Genomic DNA, 21,118 nt, shown 5'->3' with positions numbered 1-21,118 from the left:
CTGTTATTTCTGCTAAAAATAAGCACTTTTTTTTCCCCCGTTAAGAGACAGATCATCATGCAGAGCTTTTGCTTTCAGGAGCAGAAGTTGCTGCCTTTCAAAGGTGAAAACCAGCATGCTGGAGCTAATTGTGGATGTGGGCAGTTAATGAAATGTTGGATAAGCTGATACTTTAAAAGATTAATGCTTGAACAGCTAAAGGTTTCTAAGATAGATAATTGATACTATATACCCCACAGCCAGCCTGTTGAAATCAGAGGCTGTGACCATGGGGCAATTGCTGCTGCCTTTAGTTTCCCCACCTGAGGAATTGTGTCCTCCTTACAAACTATTTCTTCCTTATGGGCACCTTTTCAGAAAGCAGTAGGACTTACCTAGTAAAAAAACATGAGCCTGCAGGGTGAGGTACTTTCTAAATACCCTTAAGGAATTATTTGCTCTTCTGTTAAGTACTGTTCAGTATCATATTATTGCCAAGTAGAGAGAGAGAGAAAGGATAGCTCTCCAGGAAAGGCTTTATTTCAAAAATACTGGTACCAAGATGGTTTTTTTCCTTAAGTATGTCCCTTAGCTTTTAAGGTTAACAATGTGCAACTAAGAGATTCAGCCCAATTTTAAATGCAGAAAAACTGCATTGAATGGATGGTTTAGGAGGGGTTCAGTTTAATACAGAAAGTAGCTGAAAGTTAGTGCAATGTAGAACAGTGATGTGTCTTATTGGTAACATTTCTAATAAAAATCACTATTAAAATACCCAGAGTTAAAGCTTAAGAGCAGACAAAAGTTTAATGGTGGAATAAACAAGTGTGGAGTAAAAACAAGTAAGTTGTCAAGGACTACAGAAAGTTTCTACATTTAGTCTTCAAAGTACAAAATACAATAAATACATGAGGCTCTGTGTAAAAAGAGGAATCTAAAACTACATTTCTGTTACAGCACATGATATTTTGAATACACATAATTTCTAAGATGCTACAGCTTTTTTAAAAGTTATTGCTTAATGGATTGGTCATGTGTTGTCACTCTTCAGATGCACTTCAGTTTTTTAGCTTCTTTTAACATTCTGCTTCCAGCAATAACACTTTAATTTCTCCCATCTGGAAAAACTCTCAGGATAAATTTGGACAAAGCCAAGTTGTCTGTTTCATGATGATTCCTTCAATGGCAAATTCAAAAGGTCCTTGTATTTAATGCAAAAAAAAAAAAAAAAAAAGAGAAACTCTCCTCTGCCATGTTTTAAGAAATCCGGGTGGGTACTTGAACATAATGGCTTGATTTGACCAAAGGCAGCAGAATTTCATTTGCTTGTAAGCATTATTTCATCTTGTACAATGCCCTCATCCATTTGCTAATGCATCAATCCTTCATTTGTTTTCAAAGCACATTTTTCATAGCTTTCAAATTACATTGTCATTGAAATAAGTCTCATGATACTGGAACCAACACAAAATGGACTTCTTTTTTTTTCTGTAAGTTATCCATGATTAGTACTTCAAGAATCTGGCTTCTGTATTATTTCATGCCAAGCTTCTTTGTCTAGGTTTAATCCTCGGATACAGCTGAGGGTAAAACAGAAATGAGGTTTAAAATTTTAGTACTTTAAAAGGTTACTTTTTTTAAAAAGAAAAAATAAAGGAACAAAACCCCCTTTCCCTTTGGTGCTAAAATTCTAATGTAATCCATAGTAGCAAAGGCATGGTTATAAAAAACACCCAGGGCACTGACAAATATGAATTTAGCAGTCTTAGGCAGGCTTAAAAAAATACCGACCATGTCAGTACAATGGGGAGGTACTGTACAGCACATAAGTGAGTACTTTCAGCTCTACCCAGATGGGTGGGCCAGGAAAAGCATGTGCCTTTGTAAGTCAAGAGACCTCTGTGTTCAGTGAACTGTGGGATTGTTCCCTGTTCTATAAATGGGACCAGAAAGGTATTCAAGCCTGGTTTGCTTTCTCTCACCTATCAGCTTTTATGGCAGTATAGCTTTGGGCAAGCTGGAAACATCTGTCTGCAGAAGGGCCATGGAAGTGGAGGAGCTGTGCTTTAGGGAGTGGAGGGTGGGTGGCCAGTTCCATGAATGCCCTGCCAGCAGGAAATTGGTCCCTGCCAGCCTGTGGCCCCTGGGCTGCTCACACATCCTGGCCACACAGGCAGGGGTGCAGGGGACAACTGACAGGACACAGCTTGGGACAGCACACAGCAGGGACAGGATGCCTGGGAAGCTGTTGGCTCCCACTTGCAAGGGGGTTTAGGGAACAGCTGCTGTTCTGAAAAGTATTTTGGCCACTAGCAGATGAAAACAGGAGGATACACTTCATACAGTTAAGAGAGATGAATCCTCCCTGCTCTAAATGGCAAAGCATCACAGAATTTCCCATCTAAAGCTCTCCTTAAAGCTGCCCTGTTCTCTCCTTAACCAGACTCTGGCTTTCTTCTTTTCCCAGTGACTAAGACAAGGCCAGCAACTTCACCACAAGGTCTGTCTCCTTGTGTCTGTCTCCACCACAGCCTGCTGTGATTTCACCATTCTTCAGGGAAGTCAGTCAGTTGCAGTAACACCTGACAGTGCTCAAAAGACTCCCTTTGACAGCAGTCTCTTATTAGCTTAGGGAGCTAGGGAGTCACTAAGAAGGGTAGAGTGCTGATATAGAAAATATAATCTTTTTTTTTATTCAGTACACCTGACTGCAAAAGGATAAAGTAACTATGATAAGAACAAGAATATATTAATCTACCAAATGTTTTCTTTATTGGGGAACATCATAGACTAGAACTCAGCTGCTATATTAAGAGGCCAGTAAGTGCTTTGGAGAACCACCACAGGATATTTCAGTGTCAGCACTAGAACAACTGAACAGACACAGGAGTGTCACAGTTAATAAATACTGTATAGTTTCCCACAAAGATTCTGTTGGGATTGTGTTGTGCTTATAAGGGTTAGTTTTGATTCCCAGTTTAAAATGTGCTGCCTTGTGTTTTGGTTTTTTTCTTAGAAGCACAGATGTTCCTTGTGTTCTTACACACCTGTGCTCAGGCTCAGAGCACAAGCTTATGAACAAGCACTATGTGCATAATTCACCCTGGGGCAGGCAAAAATCAAACAGCTGCCATTTTAACCTCACTGTGCAGGGCTGATGGCTGCTCTCAATTTAGAAATGTTTACTTTGGAGAGGAAAAAACTGAGCAGGAGTATTGTGTTAGGGAGGATTTTTCAGTACACAGTATGTAGGCCTGACCTGGAAAGGATACAGACATGAAAAGTGATTTTGCATTAGATAGAGTCGCTCTGCAAAATCTAACCAGTTTAAGAGTAAGGATTATCTGCATGAGGAAGGAGGTTCAGCCTCTTTCAAGCATCATACATCAATCAGCTAAAATTCACAGTGGTTAATCTTGGAGAACCTCTTATCTCCAACACCAAGGCAGCTAGAACTGCAAAAAAAGAAAAGCTTAATGGAATTTTTATATATGTATCCATCTGCCACCGTTTTCTAGCAACTCAGCTGTGAGGAGAAATACAGGGACATAATTGAAAGTATCTTATTTGTACACAGTTGTTTTTAATAAAAGGCAATACAAAAGGTGATGAGAGAAGGAGAGGCCATTCATGTAAGGCCTCAGACATATGGTGAAATGTTACTTAAAAAGCATAGGAGGAAACAAAGATCTGCCTTTACTGAGCAATGTAATCTGTTTCCCAACACTAGGAAAAAAGATAACCTAGATTTTTGCAGTGTTTGTCCCCCTTGGATCAAAAGGTGCCCTGTATACACAGGGAAGGATTCATGACTCACTCTTCATGCAAGTTTCAGTTCTGAAGGCCCTTTGTGCCAGTACATCACTTTTTTGAAACATGGAAAGCTCGTTTTGTTCTCAAACAATCATAGAATATCCCGAGTTGGAAGGGACCTCCAAGGAATAATTGAGTCCAGCTCCTGGCCCTACACAGGACAGCCCCAAAATCACCCCACGTGCCTGAGAACATGCTCAAGAAAATCATATTCACATGTCATATTCAGATAAAAGGGGTTTATTTTCCTCTAAGATGGTGGAACAAGATTGGTATTAGAGCCTGGTGTGTATTGCAGAATGGTGATGCTATTGTTCTTTTGTGCACCCATTAATTTGTGTTAAGTACCTTAAACAGAGGGTATTAACTCACTCTGCCAAGGTATTCAACTCCCTAAATAAAGATGGAAAATGTCAACTCCTTCCTCTTGACTCTTAAAGCTGCACCTTGATGGACAAGATCCAATGAGAATACAATGCTGTGTACACTCCACATGCTGGGGTGGGTTTTTTTGGCTCTGGAAGTAGCCAGGACTCACCCCTAGTAGGTTTCGGGGCACGTAGCCTTCCTTGTCATTCAGCCGTGCCCACCACCATTCGATCTCCTCCTCATCCTCCCTGCGCAGGATTGTCATGCAGTCTCCTTCCTTCATGGACAGCTCGTCATCATTCTGAGCCTCATAATCCCAGAGTCCATAAATCACTCCTTTGTTCATGATCCCCATCTTCTCCTGCACTCCTGCACCATTGAAAACACAGAGCAGCTTGAATGAAAGGAAAATACATAAATAGAAAGGACAACAGGAGGGAAGACTCATTTATTCTTACTGGAAGACAGGCCAGGGAAAGAAAAAAAACAAACCAAAATTTCTACCTTACTGCCTATTCAGAGTTGGTCCTGGAAGAAATGGCTTTGTGAAACTACTTAGAGCAGACAGGTTCCTTCCTTAAACATGCTCAGAAAATACAAGGCAAATGGGGAGCGCAGCACTGATTGACAAAAGGTTATATTTTTGTGTTCACATTTTCTAGACCTAAGTGATGAGCAAGAAACACTTTCTGTACCCTTAGTGCAACAGTAACATCTTTCTGTCACAGGGAGATAGCAATACCTGCTTGGGTAGACCAGCACTGTAATTTTGATGTGTATGGTGTCATTTGCCACCTGGGCCATTTTATTTCAGAACTTTAAAGCAAGCTGCATCTCAGACCTGAGAGATTTGCCTGCTACTCTGCAGCTGCTTTTGGTTATCTCAGCAGTTCTTCATTACTGTTTCTTTTTTGCTTGTTTTAAACACTGCCTTCAGAAACACAAGTCTGTTAAACTATTTCTGGACCAAGCTGTTTTGGAGTATACAAATGCACCCTGCAAGGCTATTCAGAACTTGCTCATTTTACAGCTGTAGCCAGAGATGATACTTTTCTTTCTGTACACATTCCTCAGCCTCTAAGCAGAAAACTGGAAAAGGGATCTTAGTTTGTACACCAGCTGATTTTCTCTTGAGTAATTATCTTAAAATACTGAATTCTACTGTTGGGGTTTTTTTGGTTGGTTGGTTTTGTATTTTCAGGAGCAGAGAGTACATTGCACACTGTATCACAAAACCTGTCCTTTTCCTTTTTGTCATGTACCTATTACCACCTACATCTGCTAAAGCAAGCATCTGCTCAAATCAAGTTCTTTACTTCTGCACACCAGCTCAGCCCATAACATTAAATTACTTCCAGAGCATGGTAAACTCTACTCAGAGAAACTCTTCCCTTGCTTTGCACTTGGTGTAAGTAGAGGTTTGGCCAAAGCCCTGCTCTGCACCCATGTGGAAGGGAAGATTGAGCACCGAGCATCAAAGTAGACAAAGAAGATTCACACAATGCATGTGGTGTCCTAAAGGGGTGTTAATAGTCACACCAGGGTAGTGGGGCACAGAGCCAGCACAGGCATTACACTTCAGAAAGTGAAAACATCCATATTTATGCAGCATCAGACCTGTCACCTAATCAATGCTAAAGGATGACTGGTTTTATTTAAACCCACCTGTGCCTCTTGCATGACATTGGACATCATTTGCAACAAAAAAAGATTAGGTGAATCAATGAATTACACCAGGGTTTATTAGCTTGATAATGAGTTTAGAGATCCATGTTTTAATGGAGTTCTGGAAACAGATACACATTCCCAAACTTCTTTTACAGAAGCAGTTTTAGGCAGAGAATAATTTCTTCCAGTAACTACAGGCAACCAGTACTAGTCTTAGAAATAAGATTAATTTCTGATGGAACAATATGGAACTTTGATAGCTGAACAGCCAATATATCAAGAGACAGTTTCAGCAGTTTCAATCCGGAAGAACTGGCAATAGGCCAAAGCCTTACAGTCCTTTCAGGACCCATCAGAAAGTATCTCACAACACAAAAAGATCCCAAACTCAACAAAAACCAGAGTATCAAGTGAAATCAGCAGATGGCAGGTCATAAAAACCCCACAAACAAAAATAATGTATTTCTTCATGCTGTATATAATGAGACCATGGACCCCCTTTCCACAAGATCTCATGGGCAGTCTAACCGAATTTAAGAATTAGACATATTCCTGAAAGAAATCCCTCTAGAGTGGTTCAACACAAATATACCACCTCTTAATTCATATGTGAGTTAAGACAAGTTTAAAATATTAGAATATTAGGCAAATAGTATTTTTATCTAGTCCTGCAATCTTCCTTGTGAATTTAGTGTCAACGACCTCCCTTGGAGTCTGGATACAAAAGCAAATGTAATTTTGCTTAGCCTACAAATTTTGATGCCAGTTAAAAAGGCTTCCTCCCTTTATAGAGAAAACTATATATTTGGCACCAAAGACACAGTTTCAAGCTTAGTGAGGACAGCTGGACAGACTGCTTTGAAATCTCCTGGCTGAGCAGCTTAAAGCAACTCAGCTCTCGCCTGTGCCATAAAAGCAGAAAGGCAGTTTTACAGCTTTTTCTGTTGTGTTACATTGCTGTTACTCTAAACTCTTGCAGAGAGATGACACACCAGCTGGTACGTGCCTAGGGGACATGAGCTACATACAAAACAGAGAAAAGTAATTTAAAACCTCATTACACACAAAACATACAGTAAAAGCAATGTAAAACCTCATTGACTAATACTCATCACCCCCTAGGGGGAATTAGTTTTCTCCATTCAAAGATAGTATCTCTGCAGCCTTACTATTTGAATAAAATCTAAATTTAATCTGGGATTTCTTTTTAAATGCAAGTCAAGAAAAAAGTCAGGAAGGTAAAGTCAAATTCAGTGCTTGCTAACATCCATCAAGGTAGGAACTTGGCAATACCTTTTCTGGTTCTAAGGTGCACATTAGTCCTCGTTTCAAGACACCAGCTAACAGCTGGAACTGCTTACTGACACATCCATGTCACTTTTGTTTTCATGTAGAAGTTGTTCTTATGTGGCAAGATTCACCTAATTGGTATATCTGTCAATGCACATGCTTCACTCAACACTATTAATGCAGGGAAACCTTTTGTTACTCAGATCTCCTGCACAGGGTGAGTATTATAAAGTTAATCTCGATGGAACTCTCTCTCTGCAATAAAATTCTGTAACAGGAAGCTGACCAAAACCTCTCACTTTGCAGAAGGAACCTGTGGCACAGGCACCTGAGTGTGCCACTTACCCCTCCTCATGCACAAAAGAGCTGAGAGGCAGCAGGGGAGCCCCTGGTGTGCTCCAGGACTCAGGGATGACACTCACCATACAAGAACTGGGAGCACTGTGTGTAGCCTTCCTCCATCTCCTCGCACTTGTCCGCGGCCGTCTGCATGTCACTGTAGGTCATGGCAAAGACAGCTGCCCCCGACTCCACCAGGAACTTGCACACCTGCACGTTATTGCAGGATGCTGCACAGTGCAGAGGGGTCCTGCAAGGCAAGGACAAAAGGATGGCACTTCACTCCCATGGGAGCAAAGGGCATCCACGCCTGCAGGACCAGGACCCTGGGCAACCAGCTCCGCCCTGCTGAGGGTTTCCCAGCACAGCACTTAACCCAGCATGTCAAGAGCAATCGCTTTTCACAGCTAACAGGAGCTACTGAGAGCTGCTTGAGCCCTAAAGCTAAGTTCCCATACAGATCTCCAGTTATTCTACCTTTCTACAACCTATTAACATTTTAGGAACATTCATTAAGGCACTGAAAATTAAAAAATTAATCAATATTAAAAACCCACTCAAATCTTTCTGACATCATGCCTCTTACAATTTAGATAATTACTTCAAGATTTGACTTTGTGACAAGTGCACATAATTGTGATAACCCCTCAGGTTGAGGGAGCACAAGCATCTTTATTCAGTTTTAGGCCTCCAGCACTTCTGTTATAGGCAGAAATAACAGTAAAATCACCACCCCCTGCACCAGCCTTCCATAAATAATCTCCCTGGTTATTTGTAAAAAGGATTTGTAATACATTATCAGCTGCAAGCCTTGTTTGAGGGTTGTGGTTTTCCACTTTGGTTTCAAGTTGGCTGATATTGGACAAAGAACTGGGGAGAGTTTGCAGGGCTAGATACTGCCCAGAGCACAGGTAAGTTATAGGTTACCTCACAAAGGATATTGGGAATTTCAGCATAAGGCTCATTATAAGCTGTCTTCAATATCTCAAGGAAACAGAGCAATTTCCTGACAACTGTGTCCACCCCTACAGCATTTCTTTTCATAAGGGAATATTGCCATAATTTCCCTATTTTCCCATCTGCACAGGCCCATATGATGCCCCACTGAGAACTGCTGTTGCTCCACTTTGGAAAGAAAACTCACTGCCAGCTCCACAGAGGGACATTCTGAGGGACCTGCAGCAGCTCCCAAGTCCTGACTCTTGTGGAAGAACATCCAAAAGCAACCACTTAATGAAACCCTTACCATCCATCGCTGTCTGCAGCATTCACGTTCACCCCAAACTGCACCAGGAACTTCACGATTTCCGTGTGCCCAGCACACACAGCGTTGTGCAGAGCAGTAATTCCTTCATCATTGGGCATGCTAGGATCTTCCACCTGGCCAGCCAGAAAAGAACCAATCACATTCAGGTGAAACTCCCTGGAATAAACACCTCTTCTCATACAAAAATCAGTTGTCTTATTCTGAAATATGAATTTGTGATGCATTTCTAGGTAGGACATGAGCAAGAAGACCACAACCACTACCAGTTTTGCATCAAGACTCATATTTAAGCTTGCAGTCTCCCTTTAACAGTGTGGTTCAGAGAAAGAGGATCTTAGTAACTTACTAAAAGTACTTTTAACAAATTTCTGATATACGTCTATTTAACTGTGAGCAAAGTTCACATGGATTTTGCCTATCAAATTATCTGATAACTATGATGCACTACATAAAAAAATGAGAAAAAGGTGTCCTGCAAATTTTATAGTCTTGATCCTAAAAATCCACTGTGGATTTAACACACTTAAAATCAACCACTAAATGTGATCACTTAGAACCTGTTAGGATTTATCTCCTTAAGAACAGATCTAGATTCTGCACTAGTCCAGAAAAGCTATGACTACCTGGTTTCAATCAGTATTGAAACTCTTTATCTTACAAGTTAGCATTTGTACCTCATAAATTATTCTCTGCACAAGGTCAAACTCCCCCTCCAAAGATGAATCTAGAAGCAATGCCAAGGGATTGAATTTCACTCTCATTCCATGCCCAATCCTTTCGGAGCCAGTCTTACGCAAGTTCGTCCTCTTCCCCTGTGAAGAGGCAACACAAGTTACAGGCACTTTTTCCTGGAAAGAAGATGAATGCAAGACTGCTTCTTTGGGAATGAAAGCAGAAATAATCGACTAGAAGAGTGTTCAACAGGAAATTTATAGTATTTTTTTACCAGTGCCCAGACACATTATGAATACATTAGGTTAAGCATGTTATGAAAGATCTCTGCCTTTATCTCTGGACAAGGTCACTATTTAACTCTCACACAGAAACCTTGCTCAAACATCAACAAAGCAACAAAACTACTAAATATCAGGAAAAGATGCAATTTTTCCTTGTTGTTTGGACAGTTTTACCATTAACTCTTATAGCTATTAAACCAAGCAGCCCACTCCACAAAGTACACTACTTTAAGTGCTGATGTAAAGTTATTAGCATTTTTGTAAATATAGCAGAGGTTAACAGGAGCCAAGAGTGATAGAAAATGGTTTTGGTGAAATATAGAACCAAGTGTAGAATTGCTTTAGATGCTCCCATTGATACTGGGAACCAAGTATTTCTATAGCTGAGCCTGTAGCCGTTCCTTTAGGGAACACGCTCGCATTAGCTCAGCGCTCGCCCAGCTGCCTGGGCAGCAGCAATAACACTATTCACGAGGGTATGTAAATTTCTGACAGATGTCCAGGCAAAGATGAATAGAACTGACTCATATTCCACAAGAGCAGGCATGTGGAGATAAGATATATAAGTAGAGATTCCCATGAAATTCTCTTCTGCCTGTAGATTTGTACATCATATCAAAAGTAGGGGCTTTTTCAAGAGTGAGCCTGGCAGAACTACCCACGGATTTAAATATGAAATCAGGAAGTTGGGCTGGTTTCTTCTCATCATTGCAGAAATATTACAAAGCCAAGCAGAAATGAGTTCTCATAATTCAGGAAATCCTACCACTCAAGTTTCCTTGTAAAAGGGAGCAAGAACAAAATCTTTAAAGAATGAACACACAAAATGTCTCCAACACAAATTACAAGGTTAAAAAGCACATTTAAACCTTTGAACTCCTTTGCACTGAAGTGATAGAGGAAAAAAACCACTTTCATGTATCAGGTTATCAAAACTATCAAAAATCTACTCTTGATAGGTTTTTAAAGAAAGTCTTTGAGAAACCAGAATCATTAAGCATTTTTGTTCTACAACAGTGAGATAACATCATACCACACACAGATACAAATTTGCAAAATAAAATGGTAAAAATGCTGCCTCCTCTCAGCCCCAAGAAATTCCATTTTGATGCAACTTGAGAGTAGACTGATGTTAAATCAGAAAGAAAGAAAGAAAAAATTTCAAAGAAATTCAGGAAACATTCAGTAGAAGTACAAACAGCTGATGTCTACTAATGAGTTTTTAATGCAGAAACTAAACAAGTCTGTTCCTCCATATTTTTCAAGAAAAGCACTTTCAGATAAAAAATGCAATCTAGGATTAAGAAAGTTAGTCCCCAGCTCATATTAGCAATAGTGGGAAATGCTTGTGAAATCTGTATCTCAAGGAAAAAAAAATAAAAATAAAATCAGCATTAATTTTTCTTGAAGAGAATATGGGTGTAGGCAGACTTCTATAAGGAATGTTCTTTACAGCTCTGTAGAGTTTTACTATTTGTGTATTCTGTTTGAAACTTCTCATTATGTCATTAGTTCTAGGGACAAGAGACTTTTCATTACTGTTATGCAGCCTGGAGATAAGAGCATCACACAAATAGAAGAGATACCCAGAGAGTGACTTCTAGACAGTGAGACTGTTCTCCCACATCTGCCTGAGCTCTACAACACAATGCTCAGGGTTAATGGCAGCACTTGAGATGATTTATTGACAGGACACCCCAGTTGTAAGCTCATACTTACAGGAGGCAAGGAAAATTGTCCAGTAACTTCAGGAGGCCTCATATTGAATGAGTCCTCTCCCAAACTCTCTGGTTCCCCTGATGGATAGGGAGGAGGTGGGTAGGGAGGATATTCTTCCATGTACACCTCCAGTGGCAGTGGAGCTTCTAGGTTTGGTTCTTCTGGTTTGGGCTGTGAGAGTTCATCGCAGTCTGATACAGCTTCAGGTACAGTGTCCAAAGGCACGGGGGGAAGAGCAGCTTCACTCTGCTCTGCTGCTGTGCTTTCTGTCTCCTCAGCAATAGCTGGTTCTGGCATGGAAGCAGCTGTTTCTTTTTCTGATTCTGTGCTTAGATAAGGATTTGGGATTTCCACTGGGCTTTCAGGACTGGCAGCTGATGCCGTCTGTTTGGAGGGATGCGATGGAGCTGAGATAGTCTCCATTGCAGCCAGAGTGGTCCTCTGATACAACAGCTTCTGAATGTTGGGGCCATTAGGCCCCTCTGGCTCAGTGATAGAGCTGCGTTTCTTCAGTGGTCTGGGGGCATTGGACAGCTTTTTCCGTAGAGCTTCCAGGTCGGCATCGCTCTGGTTGCGGTAGGGGTTGGATAAGAAAGGCAGCAGCTTGGTGGGGCTCAGGGGACGGGGTATCCGCTCTGGTTCGTGGTTCTCATGAGCAGAGGCTGCTGTTTCCATCTCAGGCTCTGGACTGCCGGGCTTGCCCTGGAGGTTGGAGTAGATGTTCTCTGTCTGTGGCTGCTGATTCTGTACCCCAGCTCCCGCCATCACGGGCTTGCCATACACTGTGGAGCAGGTCAGACAGGGGTGGGGAGAAACAAGTTTGATTATTTGATCAACAAGAAAACAACAACAAAGAAACGTGAATCAGGTTGTGTATTCTTATGCAGGGCAAATAAGCAGAGTACAAAAAACTGACCAGAACTAATCTGGTAACCAGATCTACCATTAGTTACCTTGCAAACCCAAGACACGCATTCTACGCTTCCTGTTAACACTCTTACACAGCATGGAAGATCCACCTAAGATTCTTACAGCTGCCCTGACCCACTTAATTCCCCTGAAGAACAGCTTCAGACCCACAGACCAGGTGGAAAGAACATCTGAGGTTCATCAGAGGGAAGGGAGGGAGAGAGCCACATGCTTACCACTTGGGAAGTGTGGTCCTCTGGTCTGCGCCCTCGTCAAAGCACTCTGCACTGCCTGCTGGAAGTTCTTGCCAGGAGTCTGCTGTTGGGTGTACATGCTGTAAATGGAACTCGCAGCCACAGTCTGAGGCTTTCGAAATGGTGGCAGTGAAGTCTCTTTGGATGGCTGAGGAGTAAAAGGTCTCACAGCTGCTGCTGGGGGACTCTCCTGTTTGGAGGAAGGAAGAATCTGATCCTGGCTAGAGGAAGAACCTGCAGGAGGTACTGAAATCCTTTGCTGTATCTGCTGAGAAAGATGAGAAGGCTGCTGTGCTACTGTTTTTTGCTTGTTTGCCATAGCTGCAATAGCCAAAGGCAGCTTCTGCAGGTTTCCATCCAGCTTCGGATCAGCAGGCTGCAGGTGGCTGGCTTGACCGAAGTAAGGCAAATTAATCTGTTTTGGTTTAGTGGGAACAGGTGGTGGCACCTTGGTTACATTTTTATTGGTTGTCTGAAAGACAAAACAATTTCATTAAGATGAAACAGTAAGACATGATTTAAGCCTTCTGCTATGAAGGACCAAAAAGCCTCAAAGTATGATACAGTATCTTATCTACTACTGCTGTAATAAGGTTAACAACATCATTGGAAACAAGAAGAAACTGCTTGAAACACCTTGTCATTACTGATGTTTGTAAGTACTTTGAGCCTATTCTCTTTAATTCTTTCTGTAACAGCTGTGTTTAAAACAGGAGCAATGGCAGGGCACAGTAATTTCTCTAGAGATATCAGACACTCAGTTGACAAGAGGTTCCTCTCCAACAAAGCACTTGTCATCCCCAGTTGTAAGCTAGTTCACCCCTACATGATCAAAATGTGCCCTCCAGCCAAAATTAAGCTGGGAGGTTTTGGTGCTATCAAACATCTGAAGGATACTGTTGCATTCAAGAGTGAACCAAGTATGTAGACGATTTTGAAAAAAAACCCAAACATGCAAATACCTCTTTGTGTCTTTGGGGATAAAAATACACACTTGTACAAACAATACAGCCAGAGATTCTCACCACAGTGACTGTAGAGCCTGATTTGGAGATACCAATTGCCATTAAAAGCCTAAGAGACATCTTCTCTCAGAAGCAGTCATTTAAAAGCTGACCTCAGTACTTTTCAGAGCTTTCTGCCAGCCACATTAGAACAGCTGTGGGTAAGTCCTGGCAGATGGAAAGCATCAGCCCAGGTTCCCTGCATACCTGTGCTTCCCTCAGAAGATCCTCACTGCTCTGGTTTTTCCTCAGAGTGCCCAGCCCAGCAGACTGGTCCACAGAATCAAACATGGAGAATGGACGCACCTTCTTCTCTTTGTCTCGTAGAAAAGTTTCTCCTTCAGCTGTTGTTGGAGAGAGAGGAGACAACTTTCAAAAGGGATGGCATAATTGTAGGAGTGAGAGTCCTGCTTTGTACAATATTTAGCACAGTGTATGCAGGGGTTGCTTTTTGCATCCATCCTACCTCTGCACTAAGGGTCCCTGGGCCTGTCAAATGCTGTATTATGCAAATTTAACAGGGGCATGTAAGGAAGTAGGATCTACATCACCTGAAGAGAGTTGTGGGTTTAGTTCCTTTCTTGTTAAAAACCCTGCAAGACCATAGCAAAGCAATGGCAATGTTCTTTAATTTATCTCCTTTTTTTGGTGTGCTTTCAAATGAATTCTCAATTACTTATTGAAACATTTAGAAGAGAGGTATCATCGACTAGATTCTCCAGATTTCAAGATTAGCCAAGAACACAAGAACATACCTTGTCCTTCACTTGTCACAATTCCTTTTCCTGAAGTCAAGGCTGATCCTTGATTAATATGATTGTCTGTATTTGAACTACTCCAGTCAGGGGCAGATGGGGAAGGTTTTGCATTGGGGACCACAGAACCTAGGACAGAATAAGTGGAACAGATTAAGCTAAAATTGTAGTTTTTATTGACTTATCACAAATAGGGTTTTTTTTCTGCAAGAGCCAGGTGTAGCCAATGTAAAAGTATCACATAGAGGTTAACTGCTATAAAACCTATCATTAGAGATTTTCATTTTAAAAAAGAATGCAAATGAAGTTCAAGAACAACAACCAAAAGCAGCAGCAAAGCCCTGTCATAGCACACATCTGTGGTTAAACCATCCAAAAAAAGAAACTTCTCTAGATTGGCTTATTTCCAGTTAGTAGGAAACTTTCCTCTGTGCTAAGTTAAAAGTGATACAATGTTAAGTATAAAAAAGATATATTGTGCAAAGAAAAACATGATGCTTTAAAGCATAAACAGGGCCTGCCAGGGATATCCAAAACAGGAGAAAATGCATCTGTGTGTTTAATGTGCATATAGGGTCTGCATTAAAGTTGATCCTTGCATTCACTGGAATAGACATCCAGATCTGCAAAAACCACTAAGAAAATGCTTGCAACCTCCTATTAAGTATTTCACCAAATTCTCTCTACTAAATTCTAAAAAAACCTAAGTAATATTAGATTCAAACAGTAATAACAACCAGCAGCAGCAGAAAGTTTTATTCTGAAAAGTACTAAAAACTCTCACTAGGAAAGCAGTCCTTTTGTCCAAATGCTAAAAAGTAAGAAGTGATATTTTAGTTCAAATAACTAACCACCACATATTCCTCTAGCAAAAATTCAAGTTTTGTGTGGTCTAGAGCTTCAACTCCACTCCAGTAGTTTTAGGATCAGCAAACCAAATAAAAAGAAGCAATCCTCCATTCTCCAAGTAAGGCAAGAGACATTTGGAACTGCTTTTGTGAAATGGTTACTTCAGTATCTGCCAGAATTGGAGATGGAGGAAAGGAGATAGAAAATAAACAACTATTCTACAAGCTCAGTCTCCATTTCTTGTTTTTGGGAAGACCAGTGTTTCTCTTCTCTTCCAGCTGATAAGGGAGTCTTCTCCCTGGATAGCACAGAAGAGATTTTTACAGTTCTCTAAAAGTTTTTTTAGACTTCTCTTACTGAACTGTCTCTCACAGGAGAAAGCCACAGAAAGAAGCCAACAAATATTCATTAACTCTCCAAGTAGGAGAGGCCAAACCTCACTCATCAGCAAGTCAGTAACTTTACAGCTATTTCTGTGCTACAAGAAACTGCCTCCATTGTAAAATTTGTCATGTTGGTTAATTCTTTACATGGGTTATTTCCAAATTGCACTATCAGAAAACCTGTCACTGCCAGTTTTTAAATCCAGGCAGCAGGTTATGTATACCAGGTATATACTAAAATTGCCTCTAGAAACTCAAACACACTGTTGAATAGTTTTTAGGAAAACTTTAGATATATAATTACTTTATAGAAAAATCCTCCTGTAGTCCACACACTATAACAACTCAAAGTGCTCACTAATAGATTTACTTAACTTTTAATATTGAATCATAGAACCTCAGCACTTATAAAATATATTCACTGGTGCAGGAAAACTACAAGTAGCAAGACTGACATCTCAAATAACACTTTTCTTTCAAAAAAACAAAACATCAAAACAGAGCTGTTAGATAAGAAAACAAAACATGCCTGGACAAGAAATATTAATTGTAAGCTTTACCTGCAGGAGCTTTAGCTTGTGAACTGTTCCCAGCTCTCATATTGGGCAGTGTTTGTGTTTTCAGTGGCCCATCAGGTACCTGCAAAGCTTGTGTCCCATCTGAAAACGCTGGCTTCACCAAAAGCTCTGGTCTGGAAGCAATACGTGGCATAGTAGAGGACTGGATGTAAGGACCTACTGCTGCCACTCGACTTGGAGCAGAAGCCACTGGCTGTGGTAAATTCCCATCTGAAGAAACCTTGGGGGGAAAAAAGAAGCAAATTTAAAGGATTTTATTCTGCAGTATCCACTCACAGAGTTTGAAACAGAAGTCAAAAAGGATAAAACAAGTAGCAAATGATACTCCAATATCTAAGGTGCTTTTTTGAAAAAGCTAAGAATTATAAAGCTGAGGTAGCAATAGGGGGGGAAAAAAACCTGAAATAAAATTCCACAACAGCATAAGACTTCTTGTCTGTAAAGAGTAAGTAGGTTAACGTTAACGCACCATGAAAAGGACTTTAATAATACAAGACTTCCACTACATATGGAGAAAGACAACAAGTCTAGCATCTCAACAGCCTTTCCCCCAAGCAAGTTTTTACTTCAGGCTGTACAGACAAGACACAGCATTGACATTTTATTTATTAAATAGCCCACACTTACTGGTACATTCTCTTTCTGCTGCAGAGCTGCCTTTTTCTTCCACAGCCGCTCGCGCAGCTCATTAACACGCTTATCCATGACTGCCACCTCCAAGTTGCGCTTGTTCAAACACTCCCTCTGTTGCTGCAGCTTGGCATTCTGCTCCTGGTTCAGTTTGTTCCTCAACTGAATAAATTCACAAAGCAGTGGGGGAGGAGGAGAAAACAACCAAAATAAAAACAAATTCACTTTCAGGATGGAGGACAGGAAATTGTTGGAAAGAGAAAAGCCTTCTAAAAAGTCAAGTCATGTTTTCCCTTCAGAGAAAACTTCGTTAAGTCTCCAAATTTTGCAGAAAGGAAAGATACAGACAGCGTGTGCTCCTTCCTCTGTTTACCTTGAACCCAGCACGACTAACCCTGCATTCTCCCCAGCATGCAGGCTGTCACACAGCCCTGGCAGGAACAGGAGCAATGAGATTTCTTTCCAGCAAGGTAAGGAACAACCCAACCAACTTTCAGCCCAGAAGAGCTGAGGGTCACGGGCTGGCCTCCCATTACCTGCAGCTCCTTGTAGAGGCGGTCGAGCTCAGCTACAGCCGACTGGTTGTCATGGTAACCATCAATCCGGCCGTTCTTCAGCATCTCCAGTTGCCTGGTGAGCTCCTCTACTTTTGACACGGCCAGCACCAGCTCGCGCTGCTTTTGCTGGAACAGGCTGTTCATCTGTTCAATCTCCTCCACTGCAAAGAAGGGCAGAGCACAATAGCTGCCCTGAGAAACAGCCCGGCGTGGGCTGCTTCCAAGGCAGCACTTAAGGAGACAGAGAGTGCCCTGCCAGCCTCCAGAGCAGGGCTGCTCAGCCAAACCCACTGCCCTGTCCCACCAGCTCTTCCTCTGGGCTCACTAGAATGGTTATGGAAATTCAGTCTACTTAGGGCACTGACAGAGAGAAAAAAAAAAACTTTTTTTTTTTTTTTTTTTTTTTTTTAGACTTTCTGAACTATGGAAACAAACAAAACCACAATGCCAGACTGAATTCATTTGGAGAAACCTAAATTCACTGAATGCTGAATTCAGCAGGAAGACACTCACTAAACCACAAGGCATATTTATGATACTTAGAACTCTGAATTTAGGTCATAAGAACTCAGTGACAAAACACTCAAGCTGTCACATTAAACAAAGACTCAGAGGCTTTTTTAGGATCTATTACAAACATCTGTCATCAGCTGCTCCCACTGCTGAAACTGTTCTATTGTAGAATGAAGTTTAAAGAATCAGTAAGAATTCAAGCAAGTACCAAAATCAGACCTGCTGGGGATGGTGCTGGAAAACAGATTCATATGCTCCAAGATCTTGTATTATTCTACCATCCCTCCACACCTTAAAACTTATGTTTATTTTATGCAACAGAACCCAAACAGAAAAGGGAATCTCTGACAGAAAAACACTTGTCTTTATCTTTCAACCAAAATGCTTCCTACTAAAACAATATATTAATGTTTTCAGTTGAGTCAGGCTGGAAAATAACAAGATCTACACAATAGAGAGGATTAAAAGATAGACAGAAGAATAATATTTATTTCAGACAATGTTGTATCAACATGCTGAACTACGAGCACCCAACCAGTACTATAGCAAGTGAGACCCTGGTCAGATTCACATAATTAAAAAGCAAATATGCAGCCAATTTGGCCATTAGTTACCACTTGCATAGAAGGTAACTTGGGTACCAAGCCAAGCTTTGTTATAGTCTGAGAAAATAACATTCTAAATGTGTAGGGTACTGACATCAAGGAGGAAAAAGTTACTGTGGTGCACAAAGGTATTCAAGTAAGGAAAAAAATGACACTGTAATTAAAGAGAAGACATGCTAGGCTCAAAATACAGGGTGCATTTACAGGATGTTTTAAAATACAGTAAGAAAATATATTTTGTTCTAGGTCAGTCGTGAGTTTTCTTGGTAAATACAAGATGCACAACTGTTAAGATTAACATTTCCTGAAATGCAGTAAATAACTCCTCTGAATCACTAAAATCACTAGAAATTATTGACTTCCAAGAATTGTGTCTCATGAAAAATCCCAGGCTACCTTCCCCAAGCAACTCACCTAATTTCCCATTGCTGAGTCTTTTTTGCTCTACATGACCTTTCAATGCTCTGACTTTCTTAAGTTTGGCTTCTTGATTCTCAGCAATCTCCTTTAATCGCTTCAGTTTTTCCTGTTCAGCAGCTTGCTGTTGCTGTCGCTGATCTTGCTGCTTCAGGAATTTCAGGCGCTGTTCCTGCAGTCAAGACAGAGATTTTGAAGTCTAAGAAGAATTTCAGCATTCGTGTTCCAAGACATTTGCTAATTTGATTTAATCACTACTCAGCTCTCGAGTTACAAGAACCAAGGACAATTTTCACCCTCTCCATGCTGCTTGTACTTTACATAGCTCTATCATATGTCACATTTTAAACACCCAAGTCATACTGGAGAATATTAGACATTCTTTATGCAGAAGGTATGCCATAAATTATTGGTACTTTCTATTACAATTTATACTTTTACTAGTTCTGCTAAAACCTCCTAGAGATAGAGGATGTCTGCACACCAAACCTCTGAAAACACACCGGTCTCCTGATAATGATCACCCCCATCATCGCACAGATAATTCAGGACACTGGAAAACCTTCACAGTGACCTGGCCCTCATTTAAACAACAGATATCACCTAAGTGGAGAGGATTCTTTTGCCTTTCCAGAGAGTAAAATAATGGGTTATCAGTTTCTACATACACGTCTAGTTTAGACCTAGAAGAAACCATCTAGATCATCTACAAAGAATTCCTCTAAATCACTGGCCATTCTACATGGCTTCCAGCTCTGGAGATGACAGATTACTCCAGGAGAGTAGAAGTAATAAGACTTTCTCAAGCACCCACTAAAATCCAAGACTACCACTGCATACTAACACTAGAACTCCACACTTCCTCCAAAAAAACTGAACCCACAGAAGAAAAAAAAATTAAAAAAATAAAAAAAATCACCAGTCAGATTTAGAAAACAGGGATTCTTGTGCACTTGGAATAAAAAAGGGAGAGCAAAAAAGTGAGCTCGCCTTCTGGAGAAAACCAGGACCAGGAAGCACACTCAGTGTATGCACTACTTTAGAGTCACTCCTACGCAGGAAAATGTCACAAAAAATATATATATTACAGCTTGTGTCTAAAAAGAAAGTGTATTTTTCCTCCCCCAGAATCTATTTTTAATATTGCATCTGATTTCAGAAGGCAGGAAGGAGGCAATGGAAAGTCACTCTTAAGAAGCACCTAGGAAAGCAGGTTTGTTCCAGGGAGGCACTGAAATGAAAAGTCCTACCAGTGGGACACCCACAGGGCTACTACTGCTTCAAACCACAGGCAGCAAACACCTACCCACCAATGGGTAGCTATCCAGACTCAAACTCATATTTTTAATTTTTTTTTTTAATCTTGTACAACTCCATTTACAGTAAAAACAGCAGTCCTGTTTCTTGTGACTACAGTGCTATTTATAAGACCAGGGTGTACTGCCATCACCTATGAGTGAAACAGAAGCTGTGGAAGTTCAGGCTTCTCATATATAAACACATCTCAGCTGGAACTGAGAAGAGGGAAAAATTCTTTGGCCAATTTAGCAAGGCAGTATGGGGATTAATTGTGCTGCTACTTTTCAGGTGAAACCTCTCATCACTCAGTTGATTGACCAATTTCCTGCCTGCACTGACCATTTTCCTGCAATTTCCAGTTGTACCTGTTCCTACCTCAAAGCAGAAGAAGTTTTATTGGCTATTTTGACAGGCCATAATACCACTCAGCAGGTGCTGCAGAACTATTAGAAAGCCATGGCTTGAAGCATTTTCCTGAGATACAATTATTGAGGACCAAGGGACCTGAACAAGGGACTGAACATACAGTTTAGTATAAACACACACACTGCTGATCTCCTAGGGAGAGGGAGATAGGGTGTGTGACACAGGAAAAGTACTGAGGGCAGATCCTCAGAGCAGCCTTCTTCCCCAGCAAAGCACTCTCTGAAATGCATGGGAACACCCACCCAGACAGACGAGCCCTCCTCAGGACAGGCTCACATTGAACAATTCTCTGCCAAAAGCAGCATTTTCAGTTACATTTTCAACAGTAATGTGTACCAACAGCACTCAAGCAAAACATGAACTTTGTGCCACCATTCTGCAGATGCATTCAGGATATTTTTTTCCCCTACACAATTCAGGAACACCCTGTGTGCTTCCATTAGCTTTTCTATTATTCTTCTGCAAGCATTTTATAAATCACAGTCCTAGGTTACTTTTATCACATATCAGACATCTCTTCCAGCCAGCTGCCCCAGAAA

At 40.9% G+C, this 21,118-nt stretch overlaps 1 protein-coding gene across 4 annotated transcripts in view; it reads right to left on the bottom strand.

Annotated features, from left to right (window-relative positions):
• Window positions 1-760: 760 nt before the first annotated feature.
• The window catches only part of TP53BP2 (tumor protein p53 binding protein 2), a 52,990-nt gene continuing 32,632 nt past the window's right edge, over window positions 761-21,118 (bottom strand). For all 4 annotated transcript variants that reach the window (XM_015622667.3, XM_015622669.3, XM_015622668.3 and 1 more), the window contains 13 exons: window positions 18,852-19,026; window positions 17,299-17,480; window positions 16,760-16,924; window positions 16,115-16,352; window positions 14,323-14,451; window positions 13,775-13,911; window positions 12,546-13,035; window positions 11,401-12,182; window positions 9,400-9,537; window positions 8,705-8,838; window positions 7,542-7,708; window positions 4,331-4,530; window positions 761-1,559 (listed from right to left, as the gene is read on the bottom strand). In XM_015622667.3, the coding sequence (XP_015478153.1) occupies window positions 1,518-1,559; window positions 4,331-4,530; window positions 7,542-7,708; window positions 8,705-8,838; window positions 9,400-9,537; window positions 11,401-12,182; window positions 12,546-13,035; window positions 13,775-13,911; window positions 14,323-14,451; window positions 16,115-16,352; window positions 16,760-16,924; window positions 17,299-17,480; window positions 18,852-19,026 (2,979 nt within the window). In that variant the 3' untranslated portion in view covers window positions 761-1,517. The remainder of the gene's footprint in view (window positions 1,560-4,330; window positions 4,531-7,541; window positions 7,709-8,704; window positions 8,839-9,399; window positions 9,538-11,400; window positions 12,183-12,545; window positions 13,036-13,774; window positions 13,912-14,322; window positions 14,452-16,114; window positions 16,353-16,759; window positions 16,925-17,298; window positions 17,481-18,851; window positions 19,027-21,118) is intronic.

Source organism: Parus major, chromosome 3 (genome assembly GCF_001522545.3).
Source record: "Parus major isolate Abel chromosome 3, Parus_major1.1, whole genome shotgun sequence".
NCBI classification, from domain to species: Eukaryota; Metazoa; Chordata; class Aves; order Passeriformes; family Paridae; genus Parus; species Parus major.
Note: the sequence above shows the minus strand (reverse complement) of the source record. Positions and strands in the feature narration are given on the sequence as shown.